Raw genomic sequence first — 14,921 nt, 5'->3', positions numbered from 1 at the left:
TCACTTTTCTTCCAGCGGTGTATAAAAGCTCTGGAAGTGCATTTTGCTCGCGGGCGGATCAGCATGGCCGGCAGCGTGTCGCTCGGAGTTGGGACAGCTCTCATTCGTCCGTTCATTCTTAGCCAAGAAACTTCCTGTAAACACGGGTTTGTTTACAGCAGCCAGTGTGCTCATACCCGGGATTTCTTAAGGTCAACATTTCTTCTGGCACTCTGGCGCTGATCTGCACTTTAGTCCCTTTAATTTAACAGCTCCGGCAGCTTTTCTAGTTAAATCGACTGTTCATTATTGAGCCCCATTTTACGAAGGGCTGTGAGGTGCAGTTTAATGAATCTCAGGCACAAAGATGCCTTTCACTGCTCAAGGAAGAATGGAAGCTATTTAGACTCTGTAGGGCTGTATGTCAAAGGGAACCCATAATAGTTGTCAGGCACAGGCTAAAATTCCCACTGGTGCGGGAATGCACGAGAAATGAACGTACAACACAGGCAGATTAAGACACTAGCAGGATAATGGAGAATACAGGCAGATTAAGACACTAGCAGGAAACTAGAGATTACACGCAGCAGTACAGTATAACCTAAATGGAAGCACACATTTCCAAACCCAGCATTGAGAATGTCCCCGATCACGCAGACATGTTGACTGATGAGTTTTGTCCTCTACAGTACAGAATACGTACACAGCGTGGGACACATTTACAGTGCAGAAGACAGAGCGTATGGATCACATCCAGTTGTTTATGCTTGTGTGGAAAGTACGTATTACAAAAGTTAAATGACATATTGTAAAATGAAATACATATTCCACAATTAGATGACCATATTCCAAAATTAAATGACATATTCTAAAAACATGGTTTTGAATTGTAATTTTCTGTGCCCAATGTTGGATGATAAGAAGAAAAAAAAACATACAAATATCGTTCATTGTCTTAGATCCTGTATTTTGCATGTCACACTATGTTACTAATGGTTTCTAGAATATTGTTTAATACAGAAATGACCCCTGTGTTTAAATAAAATGCTGCATCTAATCAGTATGATGTTACAAAGGAACTCTCCCAGATCCAAGAAAAATGGAGTTATTGGTCATGAAAGTAATAAATATCAGAATATAACTGCACATGCAAACTTAATATTATCAATTTATCGAAGTCCAATATTGTTTTCTCTAAATCCTGAATAAAATAAGAGTAAATACTAAATAGTAAACACTAAAATACTGAAGATGTTTTTTGCACATTTCTGGATGTGTTTAAATGTATTGGTCAAGCTTGCTGCCTCTAATGTTGTGGCATTGTAATGTTCACATCCACAGGCACAATGGGACCAGCCTGGGACAGTTGAACAAGTGGCTATTGTCTTTTTGCTCAGTGGGATGCCTCAGACAAATCCCTCCTAGTTGCAGGTGGTCAGGCGTGAGCAAAGAGTTAAGTCCCAGGGTCCCTCTGCCCCTCCTCCTTTATGTCTTGACATCATTGGCCCTGCCCCCTAAAATTCCCCAGCCTTCCCCCAAAGCCTGTGCCCCAGTCTTGCTTTCGGTAGTTAAAAGAAACACTGCGTGCACTTAACGCAAAAACAGCGGGTTAGCGGCTCATTAACCTGAACTTCTTCCAGAAAAGCACGCTTTAGTGATGGTGTACGGGTCTAATTCGGAGTACCACTGGACATCTTGGGAGTAGTTGTTGTGGAAAGACATGGCTGTTCAGACTGCCATCATGAACTCACAGTTCCTTGGTTTCTGCTTTCCTGGCTCGGTAATGGAGTTTGGGGCAGAGAAGGTTCTGGAAAGACGGCTGCTGGGTGAGGTGGACGGCGAGGGCGACGTCAGACAGACGAGCCGCGATCTGCTCAGCTTCATCAACTCTGCCTCCAGCAACATCAAACTGGCTTTGGACAAACCCGTGAAGTCCAAGAGGAAAGTCAACCACCGCAAGTACCTGCAGAAGCAGATCAAGAGATGCACGGGCATCACGGCCCCTGTGAGCATGTCAGCTCAGGAGTCGTGCAAGAGACCAGATTCCAGCCAAGCTCCAGCCAGCGTCCTGCAGAGCAAAACGCCCCCCAAACGCGACGGGCTGCAAGAGAGCCTACAGAGTAAAAGTCTGGCTGCACTCTTCAACGCTGCCCAGGAGGTGCGAGGGGAGCGGCCCAGAAAACCTCCGCTACGCCATCGCAACTTGCCCCGGTCCTTCTTCACCGAGCCAGCCAGCAGCTCCAGTGTCACGTCTACCTCTGGCATGTCCCTCAAAGACCTCGAACGGGGAAATCCAGACGCAGCAGAGTTCTTCGAGCTCCTGGGGCCTGACTACAGCAACATGGTCAGTGAGCAGGAGGTCTTCCACACTCCGTCCCCCAGGATACAGCAGGGCTCTGGAGGCCCTGAGCCGGGCGTGTTGGACTCCCACCATTTTGTGACGGGAGGTTTCCTGTATGCAGAACCATGGGGCACCAACAGTGTGCAAGCATACAAGAAGACCGAGGGGACGAGGACAGGAGCCGCACAGCCGGCCCTGTATGGCAGCACGCAGCCACCGGGGCCAGCCGGGGCCCCCTGCTCTCTCTCCCTCTACAGCTTCTCTGACTACTCTGGCTCTCAGGTTTCGTACGATCAGACGGGCGGATACGGCCGGACCAGTTTCCCTCCCCTTTAAGAGACGTAGCCTTCCTTTTCTAGTAGAACCGTTTTCAACATCAGTCTGGAAAAAAGAATAAAGATGTTCATCTCTATGACAGTAAACGAGAAGGAAGACTCGGCCTTGATTTCTTATTTGTTGAAATATTTGCCTGAAAACCCGCAGCTGGATAATCGACCCGCGCGTGTGGCGTCCTGGAATCTCTGAAAGCTCACGTCTCAGTCGGAGGTGAACCTACAGCCTGTATGTCTGATCCAAGCACAGAACTCAACTCACAGAACTCATCCTTCTGTTTTTGCTCATTCAAAGAGATGCAGTCCTCAAGGTGGACTTGTTTTTAGAATATTATCTCAGGGTCTTATTTCACTTGCTTCCATGTTTAAAAATAGCTACAGCCATGTAGGTCTAAAGAAAAAATATTTTAAAAGAAAGATTACTTTGTACTTTTAATATAACAAGAGCTGTATTAGGTTGTGACTCTGCAGTTATAATTAATGTAGTGCAGAAAGTTGATTTCAAAATGAATACTAGCATTTTTAATGCACTCTACATCAGACACTTTGCAGAATAACCTGTCAGTAGTAGACTGTACAGTTAATTATACAAAGGCCTGCTTAGAAGCATGTGCACGTCACTTTCTTCAAAAGCAATACTGGCCTCTGTAATTGATCAATAGTGGCCTCTGTGATTGATCAATAGTGGCCTGTGTAATTGATCAATAGTGGCCTGTGTAATCAATTAATTCCTTTACGGTTGCAATAACAATAAATGATCGTTTAATACATTACTGACAGAGTAGATACAAAGCTATTAAAATGGACTCCCAAATGGATTTGGACTTATCACTACATTCTAACTTTGGTATAGGAGTGAAAAAGATAATAGATATTGGACATTTCTAATTAATGTGTAAAACGGCAAAGCTACACATTAGATCACTCTAACATGTAGAGTTATATTTAACTCTTTTTATTGTACAAGGGACACGTTTTGACTAATAAGCACCTGTGTTTGCAACGTATAAGATGTTAAAAACTCTGGTGGCTTCTCGTGTAGTTCACAGTAAATCTCAAACTGTCAGCAGGAATAATGTTCAGGTAGGCCAAGCTCATTTTTAGGTGCTGACACTTGATTCCAGTTTTGCTGTGTGTTTTTTCCTCTGCCTCGTGTGAACGGTAGGAGTAACATTGTATATGTAGAATCGACCATTAAGTGTGCTTGTTCGATCTGTGATGAGGCACAATAAAGCTGGTCTTTATTCCTGTCAGACTCTCAGCCTCTTCATAGAGTTTGGTTAAACACAACCTGTTACTACCCTGAAATGTTTTAAAACCATGTTTCAAACTTTCCAAAGTCAGCAGAACTTGAATGGTCTGGTTATCTCCAGCAGGCTTATAGTGCCCTCTATAGACTAAAGGAGAGTAGCCAACTGTTTCTGCAGCTCTTCCAGACAAGTATTCCTTATATATGTGATGTACTGATGCCGTGTCTACTTTAAAAAGAAAAGATGAAGTAAAAACATGCTCCTAACGAGTGAAAACGCGAGCGTATCTTCTCTAAGATATTAATATGGTAATTCTCTGTCCTCACCTACAGTGCTTGCGCCAAATGTTTTGTAGCTTTGAAGATTATTTTGTGCACCTGGAACGTTACTCCTCTTCCTCCCGCGTGTTCTATCATCATCGTTTATATTATGATGGGATTCTAATTGTGTTCTGAATTCTTTTTCCAGCATCATGCTTGCCCTTCTCACACGTATTCATGCTGAGCCCTGAAACCTCACATCAAAATGGACATGAAATTAGTTCTGCTACTTTTGTTTATCTAAAATGAGAGGACATCACAGAAAACCTGTGATTGTTTTCAAATAGAACAGGTGCCGTTCTCAGTAATGGAATCGCTCTCATTAGGCCCTGTTTACCCTGCTCACGTATAACTGGTTCAGTACAGTTTATTGATCATAGACTGCAGAGGACACCACATCATAATACAGAGTGAGAATGTGGAGTCCTTACAGATCTAAAAGACTGACCAAAACTAAAGATCACCTGCTGTCTTTCTAATGATCTCACTCTGCCTGTTCTTTACACAATCTGGGAAACTTTCTCAAGTATAGAGTTATGGAGCTTCTGTTTACCTCATACACAGACCGATTTACATTGCACTTGATAATATAAAATGTTTCTACGGTTGCACCCCTAAGGTTTTAATTACAGAAACATTCTCATCTTTATTACAAAAACATCCACTGTGGCAAAGGCCAAACTAGTGCACCCCCCCACATAACCCCAGGAGCGCTGAATGACCTCTGACCCCTTTAACATACATCATAACTGAACTGTACTGGCTCTACTGAGTTAGAGATGTCCAGAAAGCTGCCACAAAATCTCTCAGTCATGAACTATCAGACATAAGAAATATATGATTATTAAAGGACTTACACTGTTACTAAACCAGTCTCAGCAAAATGAACAGAAGTGGTTAGATGAAATAACTGAAGTGAACTGCATGAACAGCATGGTGTGTGTGTGTGTGTGTGTGTGTGTGTGTGTGTGTGTGTGTGTGTGTGTGTGTGTGTGTGTGTGTGTGTGTGTGTGTGTATGTGTGTAGGGATAGTTATGCATGAATTACAGTAAAGCGGACACCTGACACTTGTTCATACTGAAGGAGGGGTTTTGGTGAGACGGTTTGAACGCTGACTTTTAAAGCAATCCTCTTGAACATTCATTAGAGATTTTTTTTGCCTGTAACGTTTTTATCAGAAGTTGCTGTACCTTTATTTTGCACTAGGTGGCAGTGTTGTTCCGAGCTGCGTCTTTCTTTGTGGGCTAAAATGATATATTCATTTGTAATTTGTTGCAGTTAGATACCAAAATATGTGCTGAATTTGCATCCATGTCATCACATGTATTTTACATGTAGAAGGACTGAGTCACACATCTATGTTAAGACAGCATGGAGGAGTCTGTGTTTCTGTGATTCTGCCTGGGTGGACCAGGGTTTGTGAAGCACTGCAGTCAGGCTGTAGAATGAGCTGATCTGTGTTCAGGAGGCCTAGATCACAAACCCATAACCCTAAACCATAACCCAACCATAACCCTAAACCCTAATCCTAAACCTAATCATAACCCATATCTCTAAACCCTAACCCAACCCTAACCCTAACCCAACCATAACCCTAAACCTAATCATAACTCTTACCCCTAAACCCATAACCCAACCCTAACCCTAAACCATAACCGAATCATAACCCCAAACCCTAACCCTAAACCTAATCATAACCCATATCTCTAAAACCTAACCCTAACCTAACCATAACCCTAAACCTAATCATAACCCATATACCCTAAACCCTAACCCAACCCTAACCCTAATCCTTATACTAGAACATTAAGTCAGATTATAAGGAAACCATTAAGAGAGAAACCTGTCAGAGAATACGCACAACACCAAACACAAGGATGCTTGTTTTTTTGCAATATATTAATAATAAGAAGAAGAATATCTGAATTTACATGTGATAAACTGTATAATGTGAAATCTCAGTATAAGACATCTAGAATACTTTATTCTATATGTTCAGTATACTCAGTAAAATATAATACAACTTCCAGTATCCTGTACTAACTTTACTTACTTTAAGACTTTAAGCCCATTTACTTACTTTTCCACTAAACATTTACTGGATTGGCAGATGTTTCCAAATACATATGTGACTGATTTAAAATTTCCTCATCCAGCCTTTGGCAGTAAATCCACAATGAAACCCTAAACTTGTAAATGATGTCCTTGTGTCCCCAGGAAAAGGATCAGAGTAATAACCCAGTGGAGTCCTTAGAGAGGAATAATAACCCATAAGAATGGAGACAATCCCATTCCCCTCACAGACGTCTCGTTTGTAATTACCAGACCCACCTCTTCTGAAAGGTGAAGGACTCTCTCTCTCTCCCGAGTACCTCAGAATGTGGGCCCATGCAGTCTGAGAAAAACACTCATCTGTCTACATCTTACATCTACACCTTACGTTTATATGTTATGTCTATATCTTACATGATGTCTATATCTGGTAAAACGTCTATATAGCCTTAGTCAGAGGTTTTTCAGTAAGTCTAGATTTATTATTGGGTGGCTGGTTGGGGGAAGGGCTTATATGGTTGTGTTTTTGTAGATGCACCAGGCATTTCTTATTGTGTTCCACTTCACTGTTTGCCTGCAAACCTGTGACTGATTTGCACTGATGACTTTGCATCCCTGTTTCTAGTGGAGTTTTAAATGATATTTAAGAAAGAACAGCAAACAGGGAGTTCTTATTATTTGTGAAATTTTACATTTTCTTCCGAGGCGACTTACAATTATGACTGAGTACAACTTGAGCAATTGAGGGTTAAAGGTCTTGCTCAGGGGCCCAACAGTGGGAACCTGGCAGTGGTGGGACTTGACCTGGTAACCTTCTAATTACTAGTCAAGTACCTTCACTACTGAGACACCACTGAAACAGCCTTATGTGGTATATCCAGTTATCAAATTTTCCAATGAGCAGAACCCTTGGCTTTGAATGAATCGTTTACCCAGTGCTCATTATATGTGGCGTGTATTGGAGTCTGGCAGAGAGAATTGAACTGCACGAGATGACTGGTTCTTTTCACCTCATTTCAGGGTAGCCATATTCTGTCACACGAGAAACACACGTTCCACAAGTGAAATGAAAAAAGAAGGAAATATATTATATTCTGAGTCCTTTCAAATGGAATGATTCATATTGTTGAAAACATTGCCAGTTTTCTATCTCTAAATGTTTAGCTCACCTACCAAGTAAAGACTCTTGCACTGTAACTCCTGTTCATATCTATTGTGGGTCATCCGAGGACATCCCTATAGAGGGCATATATACGGTGGCAAATGCAGACTGTGTGGGTCTCATCATTTGTAACCTGGACGGAGGATGCAGATTAAGTTTTATGGCGAGCCTTAAAAGACCGATTCCCATCACGTGGTGCGCTCTGCTGAAATACACAATCTTCACCAGTGCGGCATCTCCACGCCAAACTGCTTGTTCTGAATAATCCTTCTAAGATCTGCACAGTGAAGACTGGGACCCTTTCTCATGAATGCTGCGATCGCCAGGGTTTTAGTAATAATATAAGAACAGATGCATATGAATATGGTAACACTGACACAGCCATGACATCGTAAATGATTAGTCATCTCATGTGATTCATCCAGGAATGTATTTCAGAGGGAAGTGTAAGTACTAATAGAAAGACTCACTCTTCTGACATAACGCAGTTAGGAGAACCTGGAGAAAAGGGACTCTGAGCATAAAGGCACAGAAAAGCCACCTTGTTTATGTCGTCACAAAACGGCCTTAGTTGTCAAATATCCTGCTAGAAGCCAGCCGAACATTTCTACTGGACTGAACTGTATTAATATGCTACGTAAATACTGTATACTCATAATTATCACAATTGTCTGTGTGCATGTGGGTGCAACTGAAAATGTGAAAAAAGCCCCAAAACGACCCACTTGCAAACCATATTTCACATCAGAGTACGATACAAAAGGAGCTCTCATGTGTAGACATTCTTAAAGCTTCCATATGAACTTGACCAGGTCTGGGTGGTGATGAAACTGAACGTTCCTTAGACATTCACAGTATGACAGCAACACTCTCTCTGTGGCTCTCTGGAAAACCAGTGGCTTTAAAACTTTAGAAGAGTTTAAATATATCTGCAGTGTTTCATACCACTTGAAAGGGTCATGTGATGTTTCTTAATAACTCAAACTTATAAATAGTCCACGTTAATAAGCAGTGACATTAAAATGAGATGTATTCTCATGGGATGAGCTAGTCTGAAGTGTAAAATTATCCCCAGATTGGCATTTTAGATTAGATTTTAATCTGATCAGGGTAGACATCACATTATTGCACAGGTCAAAAATTAAGAGAAGTGACCTCATATGTTTATTCAACTCTGATAAGACACACGTTTGAAGGGCCAACACAGTTTTATATCCAGGAGTCAGAGGCTAACAGGCGTGTCTGTTCTTCTTTGGTATGAATGATGTTGACTCATAATCAATTCGACAGATTACGGAAAGCCACTGCATTTCGGCACCAAGCAGAGGAGCACGAGAGCACTGGAGCACAGGAGCAAACGGGCACGCAGTGCCTAATTTTTACTCCTACACAGATTACATTAGGAATGCATGGAGGTGGTAAGACACAATATCTTCTCATGTCCTTGTGAGTTTTTAAGAAATGTAAATGTATGGAAATTCCTCCCTGCATTTGCATCTTTGTCTCTGAGGATCTGTCACATGCAGAATGTTAAAGTGAGTTAATGGTACATTATACATGTAGGACCTGCAACTTCAATTCTGTGAAATCATGTTTTTTCATATTCTATTATATCCCAAAGTAGAACAAAACAATATCCACTCCTTTTGTTTCTGAAAACACTTTCAGTTTGAAAACCTTTCTTTGGCCCAACATACATAGCTAATTACAACAATCACAATAACGAAAACCTTCAGCAGAAAATTTTGATTTGTTCAGTCACAACACCAATATACACCCATATTCATCAAATCGACAAAATTAACCTTTTCAATCATATGCTATATATCTCCTGGCAATATGTATCATATGTGTCTGAATAACATGTAGTGAGACAGTACTGACACTGTGGAGAGAAAGATACTAATCAAATCAAGACTTCAGAGAGGAGGCAGATGTCCAAGACAGAGGCGGGACTCCTCAGACTATGGTGAGGGCCTGTGATGTGCGCAAGGACAATAGGAAGGTGAGACCACATTCGATTCATTATATGCGTGACTTGATTTATGGGAAAACAGAAGGCATTGGGAACTTTAGACTGCTGCCCTCATTTGAGGAACATCTTCTGACAGGAGAAAGTCTTTTGTGGATGCCAGCCATTTTTCATACAGTCTAATAAAGCTTCATATTGAGGAACTGGGAGCAATAAAAAACAAACATACTGCTTAAGGAAAAAATGAGTTATACTAAGTTTTACAGCTTCGCCAAAAAAGTTGTGTTGACTTGAGATGTGGCATCTAGACTCCATGGCGTGACAGATGTGTTTGGTAACTGGATTTCTCAGGAGCAGCTGTAGTTTGAATACTGGTTCATTGACCATACAAAGACAAATGGCCACCAGCTGGCTCCTGCACTGCACACGTCTCAGAGAGCCTGTTCCCCCCCAGCTGCGTGATGGTACACACCCAAGGCTTGACATAGTGCGTGCCACTCCCAGAACCCACTCCCAGGCTCATGGAGTTTTGTATTCATGTAGAACTACTTAAACTATACTTCTACCTTGCACATGTACAGACTGTATTGCAAACCGTTAATTTTGTGTAAGGATTTATAGAAGCAATGAACTACAGGCTACGGGAGGGCATTCTATTTCGCTGGAGAGCCTTGATTAGTATGTCCATACATTTACATAATAATACAGCAATTGTTGTGGAATCGATGCCCTTTTATAATGAAGTGCTAAATCTGCCATTAGCTAAAACAAATAAGGACTCCTACACTGGAACTTTGTGTGTAGCGGTGAAGGTGCAGAAATTACGTTCGCTGCCTTTGCTGAAGAGCCTTGGAATCACACACGTCCTTAGAAAGCTCCCAGAATAAGGTTTCCCTCGCATTTTGAGGGTCTGTTATAAGATTAATACAATTCAGCTGACAGAGCATACAAGCTCCAGGTGTTATCACTTAGCTATTTGCGATCTGTTTTTGTGATAATTCCTAACGTGTGGTGTGCGATCTCGCTCTGTGTCAAAGTACACAGGTTTTCATGTCTCAGTCACGCGCTTCTTTGCAGGGCAGCATCCAGGCTGTGCCTGTTTTTCCTTTCATTGCCTAGACGAGCTGGGGTTTTATTTGTAGGTGCATTACTCGTTTTCATTTTTCTTACAAATTAAAATAAACTGTGAAACATGCAGAACATAAAAACACACGAGAAAACCATTCCGGGACGGAATCGTGTATTGTCTTTAAACTGACCTGGTGTCAGTGATTTTATTAGGCGCTCCTCATCTGCCGCATGTGCTTGTACTGTAGATGAAATACACGCTGTGCTGCCAAAGCCTAACTACAAGAAATGCAACCAAACAAGACTTAGGACTGGAAATGCTTTTGCAAAGAGCGAAGAGGAATGAAGTTGGAGACGGGTCTGTAAGCCTGTATAATGCGTTTAACTGTGTGTGTGTGATAAACTTTCTATAACAAATCGAGCAGAAAAGTCGACTAGTAATGCCTTGGCTAAACCGCCTTCAGATAAATAAATGTAAGATGATGATGATGGTCAACTGCATCAAACTCCCCTGCAGCTAACAAGCCTAACACAGGTGACTTATAAACTCATGAAAGCTCATTACGAAGAAATATTAGACAGCGAAAACACTCGTTTATATTCACATCAGCAAAGTGTTTATATGTTTGTAATTTCACTATCAAAAAGCCAAATGTTGTAGTTGTTGCACCACATATCGGCGTAAAATACCAACATCATTGCGCCCCCTAGACACGGGGGTTTGATGGTTGCTCCGGCCCGAATTCACTGTTGTACGAAGAATTATCTGTAGAATACTTGGGTAACGTGACTAGACATTACACCTGTGGTAAATAATTATAATGTATGTCATCATAATTTGCGAAGCAGAATAAATCAGTTGTTTGTGGAGGAGAGGGATGTAGCCGGAGTCTTCTTCGTCCATGCTCGCCCACTGAGATAACAGCTGCCGCACGGTTCAATAACGAAGTATTAATACACAGCATTATTATTTATCATCAGCAGTAAGTGCTGTTTCTTGAGAGGAAACACTGGGCTAAAAAAAACACCATGGATGTAATTTGATGAAGTGTTACTAGTCTATTTTCTATCTTTTTTTATTGAATACCTGCACACAGTGAAGTTCCCTCGTTTGTATTTGTAAAACATATTCCACAAGTGTGGCTGACACGTTTGCTGGTCTAAATAATAACTTAAAATACTAGGCTCCTTGTACCTGACGTGTAGCGGCAAAAACCAAGCAGCCCCCTACGTCAGCTCCTACGTCACAATGCTGTTTAATTGACTTTGACATGACGTGGAGGCATGACGTGCCGTCTTTAGTCAGAAATACATCCGTTCTCCTGTTTTTTTTAATTATAATTTATTTTTTTTTTTTTTTTAGGTTATTAATTAAACAATTAGCTCATATGTCTTGACAGCCTGATACACTAGCATGTCATTATGCACACCTGTGTGTGTGTGTGTGTGTGTGTGTGTGTGTGTGTGTGTGTTGGGGGTGATGATTGAAGAAAACATTCGATCGTGAAGAGAAGCCCCTTTTAACGATTATACACCAAGACTCAGAAGGAAGGTAAAAGTTAAAAACAGGAAGTGGGGAGAGCTGAACACACTGGTGATGTCAATGTGTTTTAAGATTTGGAAATGGAATGTCTTGAAAGGGCTGTGGTTCATATTATTAATAAAATCTTAGTGATGTAGTTCTGTTATTTAGTTGTGCAACAATAAAAAATTGACTGGCTTACACTAATAACCCCTAACCCTGGTTAAATTTGAAGAGATTCTAACCAGCATAGCTCATGGTTCCGCTTTATGGTACCACACATAAATCAAATGATGGTTTTTATAATATTTTCTCCTGTTTCTCCATCTTAAAATTGACTTGTTTTAATCAGTCAAAAGGGAAAGAACTGTTCTGCTCTGCTGATTAGCTGGTTGTGCCAATATTTTTGTATATTGGCCAATAATGAATGTTTGATAAACATTCAACATCTAAGTAAACAACTAAGTAAAAATCATCCCACTCTTCTTTTTTTAATTTTACATTTTTAAATTTGGTTGGCAAATCCTACAGCTGATGAAAAGATGCTTTTGAGATGTTGGAGTGACATTTCAGATGGGTGGTGTGTAAGCCTCCAGTGATTTATTAAGGGTTGGCAGTGCAGTCTGACATTTCAGGACATCTGAGCAGCAACTACAGCAATGAGCTCCTGAAAACCTCCTGAGACCAATTACACTGGGAAGGACAGTTTAGTCATGTGACCTGTTATCTCTCACACTGGGAGGGACAGTTTAGTCATGTGACCTGTCATCTCACACTGGGAGGGACAGCTAGTCAGGTGATCATGTAATCCTGTTTGTTTAAACAGGTCTTTGTTTATTTTTCTTCGTAACGTTTCCGTGCTGTCATGGCTATCTGCCATCCAGTTGTCTTTGCTTGTAAGCCTGATTGTGGTAAGGACTCTGTTTTATGTTTTTGTGTAACCATAACAGATCCATATTACCTGGAGAGTTTGTTAGTTCTGTGGCGTCTGCCTTAGTCCACAGTTTCCTTTAATAAATCTCATTTGCACATGTGCCCTGCCTCGTTTTCCTCATTACACCTTAGGATGAAAAGTAGGTTTTTTCTAAATAATTATAAAAGTGCATATTCAATTCAAATTGATTTGCATAGCACTTTTTACCTCATGTGTTACAAAGCAGCTCTACAGAATCATATATTCAGAGATTATATTAGGTTCTGGCCCCTAATGAGCAAGCCGAGGTGAGAATAGCAAAGAGAATCTCCCGTGAGCCAGAGGACGAGACCTGGAGAGGAACCATGGCTTAGCAGGGGAACCTGTCCTCCTCTGATCTGCACCGCATGCCAAAATAACACACAAGGAATAAAGTTCCTTTTTGCTTTTAACTTTAACTTGATATAAAACTTGAGTATTTTATAGGCTTTAAGAAGAGTCTAACACAAATTTGGCAGAGGTAATCAGATTATTCACTGAGAACCAATTAGTATCGAAAATCTTTTGAGTGTCTCTGAGGATTGTCTTGAAACCCTAACTGTATGAAGAACATGGGTAAGGGAGGTTTTTAATGAGCACAGAGTTGAATAGCTCTTTGTTACTGTCACAAATATTTACACATTCTGTTTTCCTCTAAATAAACCTGTTATTTTGAAAATCTGGTGTCCCTAAGTTTGCAACAATGTCTAGGAGCTTCTAGCATGACTGGATGTCTGGATTTGTGTTGTTGAACAGCACTTTCATAAACAGAATATCAGTATTCTGGAGTATGGAGTTCAAAGAAGGTCCATAATCTAGAATCCGAGCAGTACAAGTACAATATAAAACCCAACAATCGTAGTCACCTGTCATAACACCACCTCAGTGGTTGACCTGCTGTTTGTTTTTGGAAAAGACGACACTCTGTGTTTGCCTAAGAAACTCTGTTGTGATAAGGCAGTTGCAAGGACATTACAATCAGCTCAAATGCTTGAATTTATGCTAACATCTCTACAGAAGATTTTTCACTCCTGTCTACATTTCTGTTTGTTTAATTCCAGTCACTCAGAATGTGCCTCCATTCATTGATTGCAGTAGGGGTTTGCATAAAGAACTAAAATGGCAATTCCTGGAACAAATGGCTAGAAAAATAATACCAGTGACAGTTAGCTGCAGTAGTACCAGCGAGGCAGTGAACTCGTGTCTAAATGTATCTGTTCCTCCTCCTCTGAGACCATCAGGAATATTCCACACTTCTGATTTAGATACAAATCTAACATTCACATACATTTGTCATGTAGTATCTGTGCAAGACATATGCTTTTTTTTCTTTTTTTTAAACCAGTGGCTCTGTGTTTAACATAACCACTGAATTTATTCAGTGGTTCTGTTGTTATGTAGCTAAAGCAGTGAGTTTGCATTTTGCCTTTCTGGAAAAGATGGCTAGGAAATAGAATTAGTGTTAAGAACTATAAACGAGGCCTCACTGTGTGTTTCAGCCTCCATATTGCTGTGTGTGGGTTGATTTGCCAGGATGCTTCCTGCATAATCTGCCAATCAGTATTAATGTTTTAGCATGCGAAGAATTTGTACTGTTCCCCAAAGGAGCAGGTATCAGATCTAATTAATGTGGTCTTGCGTCATGGCTGTGCAGTGGCATGAATCTCAATACAGACATGGAGGAGCAGGTGGTTGCTAATGGCGTGTGGAATGACTGGTCTTATTCTGTAAATGCCCTTCTTCCAGTGTGACTGTACAATTTGCATATCCTGCTTTCATTTGATTTGAATTTTCTCTGAACTCTTATTTCAGTAAAAATTAAGCACAACTTTTACTATGTTTGTGATGATGAGTCATATCAAAATGACATGGAAGTACAATTCTGTGTTGTCTTGATGTGTTGAGCACTGGATGTGCACATATGGCTGCTGAACACGCGTGTTCTACTGCACACCTGTGGAACACTGGTCA

At 40.9% G+C, this 14,921-nt stretch overlaps 1 protein-coding gene across 1 annotated transcript; it reads left to right on the top strand.

The window, feature by feature from the left end:
- The first annotated feature begins 1,397 nt into the window (after positions 1-1,397).
- Positions 1,398-3,900, top strand: fam181b (family with sequence similarity 181 member B). Its single transcript, XM_026995698.3, has one exon. The coding sequence runs from the start codon at positions 1,700-1,702 to the stop codon at positions 2,654-2,656; it is 957 nt and encodes a 318-aa protein (XP_026851499.2). The 5' UTR covers positions 1,398-1,699; the 3' UTR covers positions 2,657-3,900.
- The last annotated feature ends 11,021 nt before the right edge of the window (positions 3,901-14,921 follow it).

This window comes from Electrophorus electricus, chromosome 17, assembly GCF_041902795.1.
Source record: "Electrophorus electricus isolate QZ-2024a chromosome 17, ASM4190279v1, whole genome shotgun sequence".
Classification (NCBI taxonomy): Eukaryota; Metazoa; Chordata; class Actinopteri; order Gymnotiformes; family Gymnotidae; genus Electrophorus; species Electrophorus electricus.
Note: the sequence above shows the minus strand (reverse complement) of the source record. Positions and strands in the feature narration are given on the sequence as shown.